The sequence below is a fragment of the Dryobates pubescens genome, chromosome 26 (assembly GCF_014839835.1).
Source record: "Dryobates pubescens isolate bDryPub1 chromosome 26, bDryPub1.pri, whole genome shotgun sequence".
Classification (NCBI taxonomy): Eukaryota; Metazoa; Chordata; class Aves; order Piciformes; family Picidae; genus Dryobates; species Dryobates pubescens.
Window position 1 is genome coordinate 8,324,344 of NC_071637.1, and position 23,937 is coordinate 8,348,280.

The 23,937-nt window shown below is 42.5% G+C and overlaps 1 protein-coding gene across 1 annotated transcript in view; it reads right to left on the minus strand.

The window, feature by feature from the left end:
* ATP9A (ATPase phospholipid transporting 9A (putative)) overlaps positions 1-23,937 on the minus strand; it is a 59,121-nt gene extending 35,184 nt beyond the window's left edge. Inside the window, exons 1-8 of the mRNA XM_009903196.2 lie at positions 23,731-23,937; positions 15,116-15,260; positions 14,662-14,775; positions 11,156-11,264; positions 4,501-4,559; positions 3,196-3,247; positions 2,545-2,639; positions 1,359-1,439 (exon numbers count right to left, since the gene is read on the minus strand). Coding sequence (XP_009901498.1) covers positions 1,359-1,439; positions 2,545-2,639; positions 3,196-3,247; positions 4,501-4,559; positions 11,156-11,264; positions 14,662-14,775; positions 15,116-15,260; positions 23,731-23,798 — 723 coding nt within the window. The 5' untranslated portion in view covers positions 23,799-23,937. The remainder of the gene's footprint in view (positions 1-1,358; positions 1,440-2,544; positions 2,640-3,195; positions 3,248-4,500; positions 4,560-11,155; positions 11,265-14,661; positions 14,776-15,115; positions 15,261-23,730) is intronic.

Here is a 23,937-nt window from a genome sequence, read left to right on the forward strand (position 1 = left end):
TTTCACAACCCCAGGTAAATCTCTGGTTGGATTAAGAACGTGAGCACTTTGTTTCAGTGGAGCAGAAGGGGCGGAGGGCGCAAAAATCATCTATTAAGACATCTCTGCCTGCTGAAGTCTCTCATTTATGACTCCTGAGGAAGAGGTTTGTCAGCAGCTCCCAAGGGACTACAGGAAAATGTTCCTTCACTTGGCTCATGCAGATTAATAACGTTTCTCCTGCTACTGTAAGATCTCACCGAGTATCTGTTTGCATTGCTCAGTGATGTCTGGGAAGTCATCTCATATGCACCGGAGGACAGTCACAAGAAAGCATGATTCCTCTCAGGCACCAAAAGATTAATTCTACACAAGTGTACCTTTGCATAAGGAAGCAAATCAATGTCTGTGCAGGTTTTATACAGGAAGTGCCTCCCTAAGACACTCAACACCTCTGCCATGCCAGCACTATTAACTAGGTTAAAATATGCCACATAAAGGTAAGAGAGCAAAACCTGCATTTTTGAACTAAAATACCAGCAGACAACTGCTGAAAAGCAGTGCCTGTCTCCTATTTGTTACAAACCCATTTATCCTCTGAAAACTCCCCAAAGGCATTAGATGAACCTCTCAAACTTTTCATAATCCCACTGAGATGAAAACAACCCAACCTTTTGACTAAAGCAGGCAATGCATCTTCCCAGCACATTAAAAACATATCTTTTCTAATGGTGACATTTCACAGTGGCTCTGAGACAGGGAGGAGATAGAACTGAGTTCACATGTGTTACATGCAAGTGAAGGCAAAAATTCAATGGATTCAGAACTAAGACTGCTATTGCCTGAACTAGGTAAGATCCCCTGCCTTGTCACAACTGAAAGATTTTAATCCCACAGAGTCCATGGTGGTCCAGATGTTCTTCTGAACAGGTACCATGAATATACAACTACAAATCTCCATCTGATTACTTAGATCTAATACCTTCAGAATAAGGTCCTTACCCACATAGCCTATAACATTGTCTCCAAGTCACAGCTCCAATAATTGTATTTTTGTTTCAGATTTCTTTAACAGATTTTACAAAGGAAACAAACAACACCACACCAAAAAAACACCAAACCAAGACAGACAAGGAATAGCAGACAGACTTCACTCCTCCTCCTGACAAACTATGACACTGGTAGCATTCAGCAGGTTTTCATGGCAAACACTATGTATTTCAGATTCACAGATTTCAGTGAGTTGGAATGGTCCCTCAAAAATCATCTTGTCCAACCCTCCTGCAGTGATCTCCAGGCAACGTGTTACAGTACTTCACCACGTTCATTGCACTGCTTCTTCCTTATGTTCATTTCAAGCTTATGTCAGCAAGACTTACCCTTGTGAAGGTCCCCACAAAGTTATGTATATCAATATTGGGTTCTTCTGCATATACATAGGAGCGGATTTGCAGTAGGTCCTACAAAACAGACATGTTTTGGCAATTAGACAAACAAATTTTAATAGCGTACAAATGTTTCTACCAAAATACTCTGAGCAGGAGTTATCAAGTTAAGACAATTACTAAATCATGTTATTTACTGGAGCCCAACTGTCTAAGAGAAAATACAGCTGGTGTTACAACTTCACTTAAGAGTGTTTCTTGAACTGATACCCGAGATACTCCTGGGACTGACTTACATGTCAGTCCCACATAAAAGACATTTCAGCCTGAACAATCAAGGCAGCCCAAGACACTTACTACTTAGTAGCAAAGAAAGCTTAGGTCTAGTCTTCCAAGGAACAATCACTCACTATTTAGTTCAAGATGCCAGTGTCACTAGGAACAGCTCAGTGGTGACAAGAAAATACAATTCTGCAGTGTTTTCACTGCTGGCTCTCAACAAGTGTACATATCTCTATGGAGGGAATGTCTTGCTTTGATTCAAAGCCTTTTTATAAAATAAACTTGGACTTTTTACAGGTAGAACACCAAAAAAGCAAATATTACAATTTCTCCTCCTTTTTTCTTGTTTTCTTTAAAATGAAATGTAAGTATGAGACACTCCTCCTTTCACAAAGGCAAGCAATGAAACCTTAATGGCCTCTGGAAAAAATACAAGGAAATGCAGGAATTGTGCTTCGGAACATATTGTAGTTCATGGAATGAAAGGGAGCATTTGAAAAGCACTACCAACAAGGGTACCTATCCTGCAACAAGACCTATCCTGTTATGGTCTCTGGATAGGAAAAAAGAAAATAGGAGCATCATACCATCAGCCACCTCCTGCTGCTGCAAGGTCATTCTCTAGCTGTGCCTATCTGCACAGCTTTGTGCAACAGCCATACAGAACAGAGACATCTAGCTTCACCTTAGCTGAAATCTTGCCTGGAGCGCTGGAGGTTTACCCTGATATCCTTTGTTGCCAAAGCTAATCTGTAGCATGCACTGAGCCCTGCAGAGAACAAGGCTGCATTAACTTCTTTCTCAAAATCTCCCATTCACTGGATCACCTGAATATTTTCCAGGTGTAACAGATACATGTGGTTACCAAGCACAGCCTTTTGTAGGAAGGGCAGCTTACAGAAGCAGTTGGCAGCCTCTGAGTACAGGTAACAGGCAGCCGCAATTTCCAGTCTGTTTCACCATCCAGCTGGTCAGTGCGAAGGAAACAAGACCCTGTGGATTTTCAACACCAGTCAGTGCTCTTTCCAGATCGCTCTTAGGTACATTTCATTAACTCACAAAATGGCTTCATATCTGGGATGCTCTTCCTTCTTTGGAAGCTATCTTGTTTCAAGTCACTTCTGTTAATAACACAAGGATGATACTCTTGCATCACAAGTTTATTTCCTTCCACTAGTGCAGAATAACCTGAGATGCCGCACTGTAGCTTTAAGACAAGTGAAATGTTCTCACTAGTCTTTACGTTTTCTAATCCTTCTGATCAAACATTTCCTTATGCCACACTTAAACAAACTTGAATAGCAAGTAAAATAATTTACATCTAAAATGCAAATTATTATGCAACCAGATTAATTTACCCTTGATTCAACCATCTACATTAGCAAGCCAAAAGAGCAGAAAGTCCTGAGAAGCGACACTCCCTAAAAGCCTTTCAGTCCTCTGAAAATTTATTATTATCTATTTCTTTCACGTTGGCAAAAGATAATTTTCTCTAAAACAACCAGTGAAAGGCTAATGGCTATTTTGACAATTGGTTCCAGATGTTTACCATTCTTCTCCGATGTCCTCAGGAAGATCATGTCAGCAGGGACCCGCTGGTTCTGTTAGGAGAAGAAAGGCCATTATTGTGCATACACCCCTGCGCGCGCGTGCAGCCGCCTTCCGTGGCCCCACCGTGACAAGCCAAGGGATACGGAGGAGGGAGAGGATTTTTGTCAGACCGAAGCTTGGTACTCATTTTGCTTTGAATCCTAAACTCACTTTCCTGAAGAATTTCAAGTGCAGGATAATAACTAGTACCATCTTCCACTGACCAGACTCACCAATGCCTAGGTTTACAAAAGGGCTAGTGAATAATTCTACAAGTATGGAGACAACTTAAACTAATGCTGGTTTTCTTTCAAGTCCCACACTAGAAGAAAACATGTATCTGGAATCTACAGCTAGCATTCTTCTCTTTCTTGTACTGAATATTTTCATACTAATAGCTTAAGAGGTCCTGGCTGCATGCACGGAGAGTGTGTAGAAAAAAAACAAAACAACCAAAAAACAGTGGATAATCCCACCCCACCCCCCCCCCCCCCAAAAAAAAAAAAAAAAAAACTTGTACAAAGGGGAAAATATACCTGGACATACCAGTGCCTGCAAATGGATCAGTGTGTCTAACAATATTTGTGTTGTTTACACCCAACATTTGTATGTGGCATTAGTGTCAGGTATTTAACCTGTGTCCACAAGTCAGAGAGATGAGCAGGGAGGTTTTTTTATCTTTCTGTACCATAAGTGGAAAGAAGAGGTTGGAGGTGCCTATCTGCAGATTTGCTCTCCTTTGTAAAGATGATGGTGCTATTTTGGTGAAGCAGGGGCAGGAGAACAGAATCACAGAATCACCAAGGTTGGAAGAGACCTCAAACATCATCAAGTCCAACCTGTCACCACAGACCTCATGACTAAACCATGGCACCAAGTGCCACATCCAATCCCCTCCTGAACACCTCCAGGGATGGTGATTCCACCGCCTCCCTGGGCAGCACATTCCAATGGCAAATGACTCTTTCAGTGAAGAACTTTCTCCTCACCTCAAGCCTAACCTTCCCCTGGCACAGCTTGAGACTGTGTCCTCTTGTTCTGGTGCTGGCTGCTTGGGAGAAAAGACCAACCCCCTCCTGGCTACAACCACCCTTCAGGTAGTTGTAGACAGCAATAAGGTCTCCCCTAGGACTTAATTAAGTATTGTAACTAGTGTTCAACATTTGACATTCTAAGACTATTGTAGAACAAATACAACTTCAAAAGATCTTATTTTCTACAGTCTTGCCAAAGGTACTTTCCACAGAAAAGATAAAGGGCTAACCTTTTCAACAATGATGAGGTCGCCTACTTGGATATTAGAGCTCTTCACCTTCACAGTCCCTGCAAAGGAAAGATACAAGTGCATTAGAACAACAGCAGGACCAGGTTTGTGGGTGCTGTGTTATGTGCCTTACTTCCCCTCCTTCCGCTTCACTATCCTGGAGAAAATGGGCAACGTTTGTATCCTAAGAATTAGGCAATGCTGCCCTGTAAAAATTCACCAAGCCCACTGCTCCCTCTGGGTAAATCAGTGGGTCTTGATCTGGAAAAGGGCTGAAAACCTCTTGTCTAACAGCTTCAGACCTCAGCCTTGAATGCAGAGACCCCTGTCTCTCCCTAGTGACAACTCTGAAACAAGCCCTTAAACTTTTTTCTTGTACTGCTTAACCTATGAATTTGGAAATACTCCAGTGTCAGGCAGACAGCAGAGCAAGAATACAAAAATTACAATAAGGAACCATGTTTTCCTGATTCCTTTTCCCTAGGTGGCTGAATATTTAAAGCTCAACTCTCAAGCCAAGACCCAGAAACCGTACATACAATGAGTCCATCTTACAATCCAGGCTCATTTCCTTCCATGCCACAGCTCTTGTATCTGGCTCAGCTCTACCACCTCTCCTCTGCCCCTCGACAAGCCCTGCAGAGTTCAGGTCCTAAAGAAAATGCTTAAATATTTATTTCTTTGCAGCTGTCAAACATTTCCCAGTTGCTTTAAACCAGGAGATTAATTTAACAATTGGCTAGTAATTTCAAATCATTAGCCAGCTCTAGATTTGGCTTCTCAAACTAAGTAGTGATTTATAATCAGTTAATTTGAACCCTGCCTCTACGTGTCTGTCTGTTATATTTCAACAAAAGCCTCTTTAATCTGCTGTGATTTGAGTGGAAGTGGGGGAGGCACATGGAGCTCACCCCAGCATGGACAACACTCCTACTGTACCTCGAAATTCATGGGCTAACTGGCCAGATAGCAGCTCAGGGGGAAAACGAGAAGGGGGAAGGGAGGGGGAATAGAAATTAGCACAAAGCACAAAGGTCACTAGGATTTTACTACTGGCAGTCCCTTCATTAGCATCCTTCTCAGGATATGCTTCAGTGTTTCTGCTCCAAATTAACAATGAAAGCCATTCTGGGCTCCTGGCAGCCTGCTGCTTTGGTGACACACTGTGTGCTTAACAACATGCTTCATCATTGCTGCTAATAAATGCAGACTTCCTTACATGCTGTAATTATTCCTACAAATTATAAGAGTCATGGCCCATTTCACAAATATCTCATAGGTCTTTCATGGATTCTGGGTTTTTGCCTTGTGAAATTTGCAGTTAAATAAAAGGGTAAACAAAATGAATGCTGGGCTAAAGACATCTCTGCCGGGGCAGGAAGCATACCGGGGATTAAGAGTCCATTACGCAGAGGCTTGAAAAGAAAAGCCGCACTCCAAGAGAACCCAAAAAAGCATCCCTGGCAGTCTTCTGTATGGGCTATACAAAGTTAGGTACTATGACACTAAAAGGGTCTGACAGATAACATCTCTTCCTCTCCTTTTAATACGGTTATTCACAAAACAACAAAAAGTGCTTTTGAATATTCTCCTGTGTAAAGGGTACAAAAAAAAGAACCCAACCCAAAAAACGACCCACCCCATGTGCTCTCCCCACACAGGCACAGCAATTCCTAAAGCACTGTGCAAAAAAAGCTCTTGGAAGAAGTGGATTTGTTTAACCATGGCTTCTGTATTTCTCCTAAAGATCACAAGGATTTATTTGGTGACTGGCAGTATAGGAAGCACTATCTGCAGGGCTTGGGAATGGAAACTTGGTTTTGTGGTGCTTTCCTTAATGACGTAAATTCATGCTGGAAAAAGAAAAGATAATGCTTGGACAAAGCACATAAAAGGCTTTTTAGATCGTTAGTCTGAAAACAGTATCATCTGCTTTAAAATTTTTCCAATATGAGGAAAAATGAAAGCAGCTGGAGCAGATTTGCCTTGTTCAATAACCCTCCCAACCTCAGCTGTTTTAAGGTAAAAAAAGCGAGAACCTCTCAAACCAATACACATTTTTCTAACTCCTGTATAAATGAGATGCCCTTTTTAGGTAGCAGAGCTAATTCTGCTTTTTCCAGCCATACTCCCAGCCTCTCATGGATGACATCTCTGCAGTATGTACACATGTCCTGCTAAGAAGGCGCGGGACCAGATGTTTCCTTCGACTCAGGACTCCCATAAAGCAACTTACTTGAATTAGTTTTATTTTGATCTTGGGAATTCTGTAATTCCTCTTTCTTTCTGTGGGGAAACTACCTCCTAAACATTGAATTTTTTTCTCATGCATGTTTAAGAATCTAGCTAATAACACAACAGCTTAACGACTGCTCTGCTACTAAAGCATTAAAGTAATGACTGCTTTTATTAATACACCAAGAAATGCCTCCTCTAAATACACATAAGATTTATTTAGCATTTCTAATGCTTCCATTTGTATTCTCATTAACTTCAGAAAATATGTTGGTGATCAACACAATTTTCATCTTTGATTAAAAAACACCAAAATATGTATCTACGGTCTTAAAAGTTGATTAGCATCTGTTTCATCCTTTGCTGTATCCTGATTTATGTTTTAAAGAAAAGAAAAAGGGGGGCAGGGGGGGAAGCAAACAGTTTGTTTCAACTTTAGGTATGGACTTTATAATTATGACCAATCTGCAGCATGATGAATGTACCATAAAATAGATTGTTTAAAGCATTAAATATATTAGCCAGATGAGAGGCCTTTTTCTACCATGCTAGAACTTAAGTCAAGATTTCAAGCTCTGCAGAATTTCATTAAAGTACAGATCAAATCACCTAACCTCAGATTTAGAGATGAAACCAGCGGTTTATTAAAACAGGTCAAATGCATTTGGAAAAAAAGGGTTGTTTGGATGTGCTGCACCAAACTTTTGGCATTTGGAGCCTTATGCCATGTAAGCTGTGAAGCAGGACTCAGAGGGTTTGGGAAAATATTGTTTTTATATGGCTGGTAAATGCCAATGATCTGTATCTTAAGTAGCACCCCTCAGTAGGAGGTCTCTTCCCATTTCATTCTGTGGAGTTTCCCTATTATGCAGTGTTACCCGGGGCCGAGGGGATTGGGGCGGGGGGGCAGGGGAGGCTTGCAAGAGAAGAAAAACAAACCAAGAATTTTCAAGCGCAGTTCTAGCTTTCTATCAAGCAGAAAGTCAGCACACAGACTTCTGAACACAAGGAGGCTTGTAAGTTTATGAATAGGGGATTGAAATTTGATTATTTTTTATTACAACCCAAACAGTTGTCCTTTAAATGGGAAGCTTTCGAGTAAAGAAGCTTTCCAAAAGTCTGCTGGTTTCACCATGTTTAACATAAATAGATCATATTGGGAGAAAAGAGGTTCGGGGTAGAGTTTATTTGATGTATGCAAAATAAAGAAACACAAAAAATACACTACTGTCTGCTCTGTCTCATGCCACCTCCAAAAAGATTAGTCCCTGGAATTCACCAATTCTATTCAAAATAAAATGTGTTCCAAAGAGGATTCTTCCTTTTTTTTTTTTTAAATACAAAGAAAGCAGTTGAGCAAATCTCAAAAAGCTTAACAAGAAGAGTGCATGAAAAAAAGTTTCATGGACAGGAGCAAAGCTGCAAATTCAAAATACTCTCCCCCCCTGCCCCAATGAGTGGGGGACCAGACCGATGGGAGTGCTGGAGCTGGAGAGCTCCTGGCTGGCATCAGGAGCTGTGCCCACAGCCGTGGCTCTGCAAAGGGTGTGAGACACTGCACACAAAGGGGACAAGAGGATCCCAATACGGGAAAGCACTTAAATCTCTGCTTACTTCTGTCCCTATTCAAAACCGCATATAAGCATGTGCTCAGCTCTCCCTGACTTCATTCAGTCCTAAGTATGTATGGGGTTCCAGTGGAAGGCCAAAGTTGGTGATGGGAAAACCTATTCTTCCAGCCAACTCAGCTGCAGCTTCATGCAAATAAAAATAAAATGGAACTAAAATCAGCTTGGAGAAAGCTACAGTGCTCCATTAGATCCATTGTAGCAAATCTCCAGACTGCAGTGCTCAAGTGTCGAGCCTCATCTAATCCCCCTCCCCCAGAACAGTGGCTTTAGAGGTGAAACTATTGTGAGGATTTAAAAAAATTACACAGCATCACTTCAGAGGGGTTTTGTGCATCAGTACCCTGGGAATGTGTCAGCTACGTTGAAAACTAATGGTTACGATCTCTGTTCCCAATTTATTTTGTTATTTGCTGCTTCTCCTTCTGACCTGATGAAGGGCTTCCTTGAATGCCTGACTACCTTTCCTAACTGTACAAATAGATGCAATAAAACAAACCCAACACTCTTCCGTCCCCCAGCTACGGCAGCTTCACAAGGTTCTTCCCTGCTCCTAGGTGATTCTCAGAGGTGCTATGGTTTTAACTTGTGGAAAAGTAGATGTTCAGGTCTCCTGAAAAGCTTGAGTACTGAGATTCATCAAGAGACAGAAAATTACTTTTCCCCAAACCACAAAAGAATCAAATAATTTTCTGTACTTTTCCTACTGCAAGCTCCACTGCTAGAGAGTCTCATTTCTGTTTCTGCACCAAATTCGTGTTAAATAAAGTGGCTTAAGATTTTTGGCTAGTGCCCAGCTGCCAATCCTCCTTGCTTTCTTTCACAAAATTAGAAAAGTTAAAGGACTGGGGGGAGGGAAATCATTCATGGGAAACGTAATAGCAATATGAAAAGAACTAAAGGAGAGGTCAGGCCCCTTACAGATCATTGAATAGAATCCAGAAGGCAACTCTTTTATATCTTTAAATAGATGTAGTACAACCCTCTTGGATGAGGCTTTTGTTGGTTGCCAAGCATTTTAAGTGTTGTACTAAGAACACGTTATTAAAAGGGGATTTAATATTCAGAAACTCAAACTCCCTGGCTTGGAGTTGCCTCATAATTCCCAGCATGTGAAATATATACAGCCTTAGCAATTACATTTTAAAAGCAGCCTTATTCTTAAAAGTGCAAGTGTTGAGAGCAGCATACTTCTACTACACCTAGTTCACTGCATCTTAATTCAGGGATAAAAACTATGACAAAGAAATTGGAAATGAAAAAAAGAAGTTGCATACATTCAGTTCATTCCCTTTTTAAAAATAAACCCCTGGACTCACCATCATTGTCATGGTATTAGGAGAAACTCCAAAGTGAGGCAGCATTCATTTTTTTCAAGCAAGAATTTAAATGTCTTTGTTAGGTACCGCACAGCTGTAAACAATGGCCCGGAGCCAGGGATCAGACCCAGCTGAGCTGCAGCCCGGGCTTGCTCACAAATGAGGTCTCCAAACTCCTCACAGTTAGAGGATGGGACTAAAGATGATATACACAATAAAGTACAAGAGAGGATACTGCCAGTATGGATGAACTACATCAGTTATTGCTAACAGAAGCACACAAACGGCATGGCAACATATCACACAATCTGTTCAGCAACGGACTTGCCTGACACAAGTCCCTGTCTGGTACAACGCAGGAGGATAAAAAAAAATGAAATCAAACTCAACTGCTACTGCATGTTCAACAAGTGATGGAACATGTCAGTATGTCAAGAAAGCCACCTTAACTTTACCACATGCACCCACAAGCTCCTTCAGTACACACAAGTACTGGTACTTAACTATGATTTGTGGCACCAAACTGCTTTTGCAAATTATCTGCCTGTGTGGATCCTCCTCTCTTTAAGCACATTTGTTGCTGCCATTGAAGAACATGAATTGGTAGCTTACAGGAACACTTCTTACATCTCTCTTACTGGCAGAACAAACAAGCAAAAAAATATGTGTGAAAGGAAGACAGATGCACTACTACCAAAACTGGGGGAAAACCAACCAACCCACCCCAAACAACACATCATATCTACTATAGTTCCATTCTCATTCTCTTCCTACTATGCTGTTTGCTATATTTGCCTCTCCTTCCCTTTGTCCATGCAACATCAGGAACACTTCTCTCATGTCACAGCTTTGCAGGAAGGAAAATGCATTTCCCTTCTGGAAACATCCACCTCCACAACCTAGAGCATTTCAGATCCAATTTCATTTTCTTCAGTGACTCCAGTACATCAAGAAAGGACAATAACTGAGAACGAAGTTTTGGCCCACACTGGAGTTAGGAGCAAGCAGGATTTCAAAATAATCACAGCAGCTGCTTGGAAGTTCACCCTGCCTGGTGCTGGTTATAGGGAACTCCCAGCCCACCAAGCAGGCTCCTGCATTCGTAAATGCGCTGGCTGCCTGCTCCCCATGCCTCCAATCCCCAAGATGATGCTCTGAAGCTATCTGAAGCAATTAGCGCACACACCCCTCGCATTAGCTGTGCATCCCCTTAAGAAACCTTCCGCAAAGCCCTGCATCCACCACAGCCCAGCAAGGAGCCATCTACGAGAAGCCACCAAGACCCCCGAGGCCTCCGCAACGGCAAGAGCAGTGGTGTGGCCGCGAAGCCACGTGCCTACGAGCCCATAACCCCCTCCCCATTCCTTGAACTCTGCTTCTCCGACTGTCAGCAGCATTTGATTGAGTTGCAACCCCCGGCGCTGCCGCAGCCGCGCCAGGATGCAGCGGGCAGGCTGGAGCCACCGAGCCGACCTCTCGCTGTGAGCTTGCTGTAGATCTGCGAGTTCACTTCCTTGTCGCGCATGTAACATCTGATCTCCTCCGCGGCCTCTCGGATGACAGTAACAGCAAGCACAAATCCCTAAAAGGGGCATGGGGTGTGGGGGGGAACAGAATGGATGAAAAGGTCAGGGAAAAATCACATCTGCCTCTAATAAGAACAATATTTATCAGTAGCAATGCCAACAATCTGCATTTCCTTACTCTATCTTCTCTCACTAAATCATTATAGTGATGTTACCTGCTGCTGTGCAGAACTCCCAGCAGCAAACTGACAAGAGACTTGCTCCTTACAAAACGTGGTTGTTTCTCAGCTTTACTGTGATGCTCTGCAAGTAATTCCCCAAGCAATTCTTTGTAAAGTTTATCTGAAGAGTGTAAATAACATTTAAGCTCACTTCACAAGTGAGTAACCAAAACTGGGAGAGGTTACACAAGTGAGCAGAGAAGACCACTCACATCTCTGTACTCCCTCCACCCCTTCCAAGTTAGCTCACCTCACCTGGGAGTTCTTTATACAGAAACTTATGCCCTTCTGTTTATTTACGTTTAATTAGCATTATTTATTTAATGTGTGTATATGAACCACAACCTACACAGCCATTCTAATATATTCATGTGAACTACTCATAGTATAATTGCATATTTGTCTGATGAGGGTTTCAGTCCTACTTTTCTGTGGATATGAGCAGTCATTTTATTTCCTCTTGTCATGACAAAAATGCCCACATCACATCCTTCACTATATATATATATATATATATATATATATATAAAAAAAAATAACTAAGTTAATGCAAAACAATTCGCTATGGGCCTAGTACCAGCAAGTAATTTCTTTGTTAGGGACTATTTGCTTGGACTCACTAAGCAGTTGAAACACTCCTTACCTGCTACAGAAGAAAAAGTAATTTTTTACTAAGTGTGTTCTTGAAAACTGCAACCATGCACTGATTATCTCTGCCACTTTGAAACATTTTTTATTTAAGGAGGCAAGGCGATGTTAGGAACTGAGGGTTGCATGAAAAATGCAGGAAAACACCTGCACATACCCACCTAATCAAACTGCAGACTTTGCCAAGGCACTGCAATTTCCAACTTTAAGAAACTTCATTTTCAGGTGCCCAAACCTCCAAAAACTCTGTAGCAGTTGTTAAGCAGGGCACAAGGGACTTGGGAACCTAACCTCCACAGCCACCTCAGGATGGTCTTGCTATGGAGCACTGCTAGCATTACCCAACACAACAATTCACATTCTTTTTTAGACAAGGAATATTATGAACCTAAGAGCCACTAAGACTGAAGAAGTGTACTGAGGTACACTTTACCTGTCAGTTCTTACAATCCTACAATAAAACCGAATAGTCCCTAATTCCAGCACACACATACGTGTCTGAATGCAGTATCTAGATTAATTAATACCAGTTTTGAAATGCAACCCAGTATGTTTCTGCAGTATTTAAAAATGCAGACACATGAAGAGAGCCAAGGATGGGCTATTATTTTCTTTTAAATGCCTGTATTCAATCCTGTATTTACAAATACTGAGATTAAGGAGCTGTTAATACAATATTTTCAGAGAAATGTTTCACTCCTCAGTGTTCAGGACCACAACCATCTGTTTTGCAGCACCCTGGAAGAGCTCTCATTCCCAAAACCAACAAATCAAGAAAAGAATAAACACTTCTCTTCCATTTACAAATTGCATTTGTGTGTTTAGCTAGAAAGTCCTATCTGCTTTCCAAAATGAAATAAAAAAGCATCAGTTATTTTCAACTTATGTTTCAGCTGTTTGAAGAGCCTTCAAATAATTGCCCCAAAATATTCCCACATGTGCCAACTCCCTGTGTCATCTCATATGTCATTCCATCCCCAACACTTGTATTAGCAGCCAGTAATGAACAAAGACCTTTCTTATCCTGCTTTCTGGCAGCTCATATGCCAAATTGTAATTGCTCACCTGGCACAGACAAGTCACAACTGCCTACACAAAATCCAGAAAGAGAGACCCTGTATGTGCTTGTATACTTTATTTATAGGAGAGGGTCTTAAGAAACTAGTATTAAAATCACACAGCAAATGCAATACAGCACACACTGGAAAGAGAATTCAGTGAGATCCAAGCCTTAATACAAACAGAATTTTAACAGCAACGTCCCAAAGCTGCCACTTTCACTTCTTTATAGCTTTCACCAGGGATTTCACTGTACTGAAAGCCTAAAAGGCAGGAAAAAAAATTCCTTTGCTCCTCCTCAGCTCCCTCAATAGAGCCACGAATTTTTACCACCAGCATGTCTCAAACCAGTGCACAAGTAGTGCCTTAGAAACAGCTCTGTGCTTTTTAAAACAACTCTCAGTTGGTTTTGTGTCACTTCTTTTAAAAAGACATCTATCCTTGGAGGTTTTCAAAATGCAGGTAGATGAGGTAAGCCAACCTAAATTTAAAGACAGCCCTGCTTTCAGCAGATGTCTCTCTGAAACAAAATTAGCCTACAATACTATGAGCTAGGTGCAACAGAGAAGTTATTCACACAGAATCAGAAATCATTGTTTTACTGGGATAAAAGAAAAAAGTACATAGATACTGATGCTTAAGCAGCCATAACTGGCTCACACAGTGCACTTCAGAGATTCAAGACGCTCATCCTATGCAACTATTCCTCTTTCTGGGGTTTCTGCTTTCCAAGTGATTATTATTGACTTCCTTTGATGGCAGGTGAGACATATGGCTATCAAAAGAAAAGGGCAACATCATTTACAGGAATAAAATAGTATCTGCACCTTGAGAAAGCATGAATGAGTGTGTGTATGTCTCTATATATTTCTTTTGGTACATGGGAGGTTTGTGAGGGGGTGTTTCTCATTTTTTTAATTTCTTTTTTTACAATGTGGTTAAACTATGAAGCAGTCTGTTGACCTATCTCAGGGCCACAGGTCAAACTGTTTGGCAGGGGAGCACAATTTGCCATCACTGCACATATGGCCGCTCGTTAAGGTCACTTTTGAAAGGTGCCCTTCGGTCCTTCACTGAAGTTACCAGGCTGGTCTGGGCTCCTGCAAGCACTGGCCCTTGCATAATCACCCCAAGAGGGTGAAACACCCCTTACAGACCCTCCATGAGCACCCGCTACATTCAGATACAGCTGTGAGCAGCACACATGTTGCTCCAGTCTCCATTTATTTCTCATGTTATTCACAAAGCCTTGCTGCCCTTGCAGTCACCATGGCAAGAGCTCTGTGCCTGTTAACATCCCACAGATGAACTTGAGGGCAGAATCCTCTGACATCCCTGTCAAACCTCTACAAAACAAAGCTTAAGGCCAGAACAGGCATCTACACTATGACATCTACAGAGTTGGCCTGAAGAAATAAGTTAACAGAATGATTTAAAGTACAAACTTATGTCCTAGAGAAAAGACAGCAAAAGAAATTTAATAAAAATTAAACCTTCTTGAATAAATAAACTTTAAATTACCTACCAGAGGAACCCAGTATGTGTAAAGCGCACCAAGCCTCATTTCAACGACAAATTGAGAGCAGGCCAAAAGCAAGAAATAAAGGTTGAAGAAGTATTTGAACTGGTTAAACAATACCTGGGGAAAAAAAAGGGGGGTTGGGGGGGAGGGAAGAGGAAGGAAGATATTAATGGAGTTCAGAAGTTATGCATATTGAACTAACCACCAGAAACATTTTTGCCTGCACCTGTTGTGCCTAAATGCTAACTTAGCACTTAGCACCTAAAGCAGTCCTGGACTCTCAGGACAGATCTGTGTCTGGTTTGCTGCTGCTACCTTTGCAGGTGGTCTACCAAATGCAACTCAAACTTAAGTTATTTCCTCTGGCTCTAGGTTCTGTACCTGTTTAATGTAAAACCACATAAACTGGGGAAAGCATTGGTGAAGGGTCATGAAAAGCAACTTTATTCATACTTACCCCAGGGAGAAAAGTAAAAAAGTTGTATTTCTGATTGTTGATCACATTGCGAGGGTATCTCTGGTCTCTCTTCTCTGGATGGCCAAGCCATACAGTACGAGGCCTTGGGTCTCTCCTGCCACAGCATCTTAAGCAATCACAACACCTATAGAAGGAACATTAATTCATGACTTAATTTTTAACATGTTTCTCTTGACTCACACACACGCACCCCGGATCCTCTCCACCAGCCAGGCAGAACAGCTGAGTATCACTTCTTGACCTGTCACTCACCATCTATCTACTGATTTATGAGCATCTTAAAACCCTGACCTGACCTACCAAACATAGACACTCTGCCTGCTACAGCCAGTGCAGACCTGACTCACAGTCCGCTGAGCTATGAGCAAACATCTTGTATGGTGTTGGAGCTGTTACTAAAACACCACACAATGACTTGCTCGAAGCTGGGCAGCCCAGCCCCTGCTGGATGCAAATGAACAGCAAAAGGTGTTACCAGTTAAGTCATTTCCTTCAGTGTATAGGAGGAATTAAGAAAAATCTACTTTTCTTCCAGAAGTAAAGGTGATTCAGTGCTGCATGAGCAGGCATAGACATTAACTGCACAAGGCTGACTTGCAAGGTAATTTCTCACAAGCTTTTAAAACTAGACAAAAGACATCCTGCATAATCAAATTACTTTGACATTGTTGTATTTCACAAAGAATGGCAGATGAGCCCTGGAAAAGTGGGTTTTCTTTAGTCTGTACTCTATTACAACTGAAGCCATAAGTATACGGGTCCCACCCAAACACAGGAGAGGTTTTCTTGCTCAAAGCAGCTTTCAGACTGAAATGCAGATGAGCTAGAAGAGCACTACACAGCACCCACACAGTACATGAAATCACAAGTTTTAGATGGTGCCAAACATTTCTTACAAACCACGTAAGTCAAACCTCCAATTCCAAAATCAGAGTACTTTCAGGTCCCCTGATTTCAGTCACAATCCCACTGCTTTCACCTACACATATTCATCACTGACCATGTAGAGGTCAGCTGTGACTTGCAAATTGTACATTAACTGAAGAGAAAATCAGGGGAATGCAGGAAAACCTGATAGAAATTGACAGTTCAAAACCCTGATAGCAGTGAACACATAGATCAAATTACTGGGGGAAAAAAATATTGGAGATGGCTCCTGTTTGGGCATATACGAGAGACATCTGACTTCCTACAGCCTTACAGCACCACTAGTGCCATCTCTGACTCCCTTTAGACAGGGACATCACCTGCTATTCTGCATTTGTAACATTTCTAAGACAATGGACTTCCATCTTTGACTATTCCTTAGGTAGTCCAATAAAACCATAGACAATGTAAGCACCCTAAATGTAGCCCACTTTGAAAAGCTACAACTATTATTTTTTGTCAAATCTACAAACTTCTTTCTTGTTAAGAAAACCGAGCCAGCAGAGCTTTCTTCTTCACATGGCTGTGCATAATATCCACATCTGAAAAGCTATTACCAACATGAGACAAACAGTAAAGCTAAACACTGGAATTCACAAGTATATGAATTCACAAACTCTACTTCAGAAGTATATTCTACTGGCTTGATACTATTTAACTGTACTTTGCCTTTGCAGATGAAGGCCTAAAACAAATAGTCACTTGTATACCAAATATTTATTTTTAACGGTGGTATAGATATGCTCTATGGGGGGAAGAGAGGAAGTATTTTCCTTTCTTTCATGGCAGAGAAAACCACACAAGATTAGCCTTGATTCCATGTTTTAATGACTGTGAATTCAGAATGACCTCTATAATAATGCTCCAAGTAAGAGGCTTTGCCCAAGGGAGCAAATCTGGTGTCCACACAGCCCATTTCATCACAACATGCTTCCCAGTCACAGAAAGAGTCAGCCAGTCCTTGTAATCACACATCTGAAACCAGTTACTTTTGTTTATTTTTTAGGCTAGGCCTCTTCCAGGGATCGTACTCAAAAGCAAAAATACCTAGGCACCTATATCATAATATTTACTACAGGATAAGGCTTAAAGAGAGGCTACTACTATAGTTTACAAATTTATTTCGTTGTTTTACTTTTAATAATTTAATATACTACTTTAGTATATTAACTTGTAGTAACTTAATATACTACTATAGATTAACTTTTTGTTGTTGTTTTTTACTTGTGGTGGTTTGGGGTTTTTTTGTGGGTTTGGTTTGAGTTTTGCTCGGGCAGGCTATTTTGTTTGGTTTGTTTTTTTACAAGGTGAAATTCCCTGACATGCTCGAGAAACTGACAAATGAATCCCACAAACAAATCAGAACGTTTTACCTTAAGACAAGTGCACTCTGCCCACCTGTTTGCATACAGTTGTATTGCTTTTAGTCTTTCAAATTACTTTAAATTCATTGGACTGACTCCTAATAACTAGCACAGCATAACTGCTTACATTTGTGCTTTTCTAAACGAGACAGCAGCCCCCAGTACTGACAGCACCTACAACAGCAGGGAAGTGGAAGGCAGTATCACAAAAACTAAATTACCCAAAACGTAGCAAACATTCTACAGTCGAAGCCTTGACCTCTCCTAACATCCCTACTACAAAGATACTTGTTGCTGTAAGAATTTCAATTAACAAATGCTTACTGTAAGGTTTGAGAATCAGTCTAAGAATTGTGCAAGTCCAAGCAAGAAAGGGCATGGGAGAGAATCTGCTGTGTATAAAAAATAAAGACAGTTTTGTGACACTGCTGCCTGCCTAGAGTCATAGTTTTCACAACCCCCTGAATTGCAGGGAAAGCAAACTGAAAACCTAATCAGACAAACAAAAGAAAAGCTTCCTGCCTGGCCAGTTTTTGAGGGTGATTATCAGTAGTATCTATACTCAGGTAAAGAATATCCAGCATTTCTACTGAGAGGTCTCTCACACAGCCTTTTTTGCACAAGGTTACTATGTGATGCAAAGGAGTTTCTGGGGAAAAGAAGTCCAACACAATACTACAACCAGCAATAACAGTCATATGTTGCAACACTTTAACTGAGGAAGTTTATCAGCGCTCAGGAATCCTATTACGTCACTGTCTTGTAGCCTCCTCCAGAGCTGTAGTGCTGAGCAGGGAACTCGTGCAGCCTTACTGACAATCCTCAAAAATCCAAATGCTGATCTTTATCCCCCACACACTTTGATAGTTTTTGTTATGAAGACATCTAGTTAACCCCAGTGCTGGCATTTAACTCTTATTTATTCTGTGACCTTGCTCTTTTCCCTTGTCCCACAAACCACTCCGTAAACTGCCTGCACTCTGCCAGGCAGGCACAGAGCAGAAAGCCACAATCCAAACCCAGGGTAGTGGGGAATGTTAAGCAGTGACAATTACCTCTGTACACCAATTGCACAAGTGCCAGTACACAGACATTTCTCAAGCACAGAACGGGCACACATTCTCGTAGGCAGATGTTTATCACTTGTCCAAAGGTATTCCATTGCCATAATTATTAAAAAAAAAATCCACAAAACCAAAAAACTTTTGAATGATGTCTTAAACTTCACCAAGGAAGAACACATTACTAAGCTCATTAATTCTTTAAAATCCTGTAAATGACATCTGTGACCCTCAGAAAGCACTTCACTCACACAGGAGTAGCTGCAATGGCAGATCATGTTTTAGTGGACTAATGGCAGGTTTCATTAACCTGCCCAGGATCACATGCAGACAAGCCAGTTTCACTACCCAAACCCTTTCTGCCTTACATGTGCCAGTGTTGCAAGGTGAGTAAACACAGCTCTCCACAGCCACTGTCACTACTGCACCAGGTTGTGGTGGCACAACACATTGTGTGGCATCGGTAAGAGCCTGGTGCTAGCTGGCACTGCATGGCTGCTGTGCACTCACAGGAAACAAAGCAAAAGCCCCCGGAGCTGCCAAGGACTTGTACTGCAGGGAGAGACAGCAATGCTTAGGGTGCAGAGTCCTGGGCTATGCTGCTAAATATCCAGCTTGGGATACCCACACACTGGGATGACAAAACACAACTTGTACTGAAAGCAAAAGGGAAATATGACATAGGTGGTGAACCTCACAATGAACATTTCAGATATGGTCCTCTTCCCTTTCTACTCTGGAAACTGAATAATCTTAAACTCAAAAACAAACAAACAAACAAAAATGATGAACAACCAAAACCCAGCCCCAAACCAAACAATCTGACAAATCCATTCAGTTGGGCACTCTGAGCACATACAAATGAGTATAGAGATGTGTTTGCAGATCATCCTGGTGCTCAGTCAATAGATCCTGCTGAATGGGGCTATCAGCTTTTTCCACCTTACTAAGATGTTACCCCAAAGTTTTCTGCTCAGGGCAAGGTCAGTGTTACTGGAAGTTATCTATTTCTGACAGAAGAGAAGTACTGGCTCTTACTACAAATAGAAAAATAGTTTCCATTAGGAAATCAGAAGACTACATACTTGAAAGGGAAAGACAGATTGTCTACAATAAGAGCTGAAAGTTTACATTGCTGATAAGAGATGCTGATAAAATTAGCACAGACTTTCCAGGAATGAGAATCAAAGTTACAAAAATGTGACTGGTTTTATAGGAAAGTTTAAGAATACACAGTCCTAAACATTTCTCCTTCTCCCCTTTGCAACTGAAGCACTGAAGAACAGTACTGCAATAGCCCCTGATGTATAGTAAATTAGCAAGTCACAGTACACCATGAACTTTTAATAATTCTCACCTTATAGAAAGAACATGGAAAAATATATGAAGACAGCTTGCATGAGGAAGCTTATATAGCACTGTGTTATTCACAGTCTAAATCATAACTAGGCAATAATAATAATAATAAAACCCAAACACACAAATCCCCAAATAAAACCATGACCACTCAAAAGCATCTCTCTCAATGTGAACTGTATCTGAAACTTTTGAGTCTTGCCAGCAATGCAGCCCTTAACCTGCACAGGGATGTAAGTGAACAGAAGGTGCTGAAGAACAGGCCTTCTGTGTACTTCACTTGGGATTATATTTACAAAACCTGCATTCTTAGTGATGTTGTAAGAAGCAACAGTATGACAGATTGACAGTCAGATGCTGGATTAACAGCCATTACCAAGAGGCAGGTTTATTTATAAATGCAGCATGTTTGAAGAAATATTTCAGAGACCAAATAAAAATACTTTCTTAAGCATTTTTTTGCATTAAATAAAGCTAATGGAAACATGTGCCACACTTGTCTATTACTGGGGCAGTATTTGTCAAGTTAGTGCTAAGTTCAAAGTGTTTAATCACTTCTGCAACAACAACATACCTTGGGTGATGTTTCTGTGTTTCTCATGGCCTGTGCTGGCATCTTTTATATGCAACCCAACCTTCCATATTTCATTATTTTAAAAGCATACAAAGAATTTTCCCATTGACAAAAACCAGAAGCATGACACCCACACAGCCTTTATTTTGCACCTCCACATGATTCAGATATGCCCCTGTTTCAGCCTGTACGAAGTGCAGCTGGGGTGGCCCAGGAAGGGGTCAGGAGAGTTGCTATTCCTGCACCCCAGCCCTGCCCACCTGTCAAGCGTTGTGGTGCAAACCAGCTTGGCTGTGGGAAACCAGCCCAGCTCCGCACGCACCATGGCACACCCACACACAGGCAGATGGAGGGCAGGAGCTCCCATCACTCTGTTGACTTAGAAATGGAATTTGCCATTTTAAATAGAGCCTGAGTACACAGGCACATACAATGGAATGGTTGCATGAAATGCTGCTGTAAAACTCCTCCTTCTGTGTTTCATTCCCTGTTCTTCCCCCAACATTTCTTGATTGAGGTCTTTTTAAACTGCAGACACAACATGGGAACGGCAGTTTGATGGTTCAAGAAATGCCTTGCAGGACTGTGGACTGAGACCATAAGCTATTTAGGGAACAACTTGTGTCATGCACTGGAGTATCTAGGGTGCTTCAGGAACTTGCAGCTCCCTTTCCAGCACAGCTCAGCTTCTGGGAAGCTCAGACTCGCTTGTCATCCCACCAACAGTCCTGCTGCAGTTAATGCCTCCTAATTGGCACATAGCTCATAGTGGTTTTCAGAGTGCTGCAAAACATTTGGAAGAATATGGCTGAATTCAAGGCAGACAGATGCAGAATTTAGTGCTTAGCCTTTGACTGCAGCAAGAAAATCCACATTAAAGTTACACTCAGGAACAAATAACCACTTCTTTATCAAGCACATGGTTTCTCCAACACAGATCTCAGCTGTCTGTACCATCATTCATCTCTGCTAGTCTACTGTGCAAGTTCCTCTCTGGCTTCCCTTCAAAGGACACTAGAGGCTGAGGCTATAATGAAAGCCTCACTTGTGTGACACCTACCCTACATGAGAGCCAGGCATTCCTTACTTTTTTAACAGACAAGAAGATTTCTATGAAGTCATTCAGCACCCAAACAGCAATCTGTTCCCCACTGCAGAAGATCACACTGAAAAAAACCTCTGAGAACTTTTTCCCAGTGGTGAGGGGTAAAAACTCACAGTTGAAACTGCAGTCAGGCATAGGGTGAAGCCTTTCAAAACTTGCCTATGCCTGTGCTTTCATACGTATCAAAGAACCTAACTTGGAACTCTTTTGTCTGGGTTCTTCTCAGTAGGAACATAAGAAAGAAGGTCTTTATTATGGTTTAGGATTCACAGGACTCCATCCTAGATGTCACATCAGGGACCCTTCCTGACTTCATGGCAAATTTCCTCTTTGCGTTATAATACTGGCTTGGACTTGCTTGACTAATGTTTTGCTATCCATGCTATTGTTTGATCAAATTGCTAATATATCACAAGCTACTTATCAAAACATGAGTTCCTAATATATGGTAAGTCCCACCCCCCAAGAGAGTAATCACATCAAATGGAAACACTAAATCCAAGTCATTCAGACTACTATTAAGAAAACTCCTAAGCAATCTTCCTTCACAACTTCACATTGCCAGAATTTCTTGCTAACACTGAAAACATTATCTCTGTGACTGCTAATCAGGTAGAGTCCACAAACAATGAACCATAGCTTAGGCTAGATGAGGCCAATTTCTGTTAGATACTACTAACCACATCATAATACCCAAGAGCGTCTTGGTGGAGATTAGAGGGCTTTAGGAAATCATTCAAGAAGCTTTGAGAAAATATTCAAGCCTGGACCTCTCCCTGTTCCCTTTCAATCACATCACCAAATGTAATACCATGATGGCTGCACCTCGTGGAACTTGCCTAGTGATGCATGTGACAGACGCTGGGGAATGACTTGCATCACACACACCTCCCAGCTCAGCATCAGCTGGCATGGCTGCTGCTCCATCAATTATTAGAAACAATGTTGATAATAAATAATAATTCTAATAATTAATAAACTATAAGAATAAGTCTAATAACGAACAAACTATGTAGAACAGTCTCAGTTAGAGGACTCCAAACCAAAAAACTATCAAACAAAAACATAATAAACAAGGGAAAAAACATCAACTTCCTGTTATTCTAACAGTTGGGATTTCTTTTGATATTTTGGTTTATTTTGCTAATATCACTCACCACACTTTAAAAAATAAATGATCCAATGACAACTGAAGCACTGTCATAACTAACAGCCAAGTAACTTGGGTACCCTGAACATCACATTAGGCACAAACCAACCTGGCTGGACCAGTGCTGCAATTTCCTAATGAAACAGTATTAAGGGATCCTTTTTCTTACTGATCTTCCTGCATAGGAACACCCGTATTTTTACTGGTATATGCATACAACTCCTTAAGGAACACATTCCGCGCCAAGGATATTGTAACACCCCACCCCAAGGACATTGTATTGCTTTAACTGATACAGTTAGCCAGAGCCTTCTGCGCTTAGCCCTTTGCTGCAGAGCTACAAGCACGCACCACCTTCTATTCCTCAGCGAAGGCCGAGCGCTCGCCCAGACGCCAGCCTGTGATTCCCCAGTCCAACGCCCAGCGCAGCAGCGAGGATGACAAACAGGGCCGGCAGCAGGGCTGGTGCCAGGCAGGCGGTGACACAACCGCCCCTAGCCCGGGCCAGCCCGGCCAGTCCCGAGGCGCTCCGGGCGTTTGCTGCCCCACTTCGCCGGGCCGGCCTCGGCGACCATCGGCCGCGCTCGCTGCTGCCCAAGCATCGCTTTGTCTGCAGGGCTGTATGGAGAAGGCGAGGAGGATAGGGACCGGCAGGCATGATTTCCTCCTCCGCGAAAGGGGCTGACGGCTGGCCCCGCTCTCACCAACCCCGGCGCCCCCGGCCGCAGCGCAGCACTGCCCGGCAGTATCCTGCCCTCCGCCCGGGCGTGCCACGGCAATGGCGTCAGGAACAACCTGTCAGCGCCTGCCTCCCCCTCCTCTTCTTCCTCCTCCCCCCAAGCTCGGACCGCGGCCGCGTAGCGCAGGGAGACGCGGCTCCCTCTTGTCCTCCGCTGCCTTTCCGCGCCCTGCCTGATCCCGGCAACCCACAAAGGTGCCCAAGCGGGGGCACCGCCGCTGACCCGAGGCGGGGGGCCTGTGGGTCGCCTCACACTCCCCCGCAACACAGGCGGCGGCCAGACGAGAAGCGGAGCCCCCGGCCCGCCAAGCGGCTCACCCGCTGCGGTGTTTGCTGTCCATCCGCTTCTTCTGCCGGACCGGCTGCAGTGGGATGTTGTCGGTCATGGCCGCGGCTGCCGGGGCGGAGCGGGGCGGGATGCGCTTCCCAGCAGCGCCTCGGCTCGGCCCGGCCCGCCGCCGTCTGGCAGCGCCGCCGAGGGGGCCGGGCTCGGCGCCGCCGGGCTCCCAGCACGCAGGTGCCGCA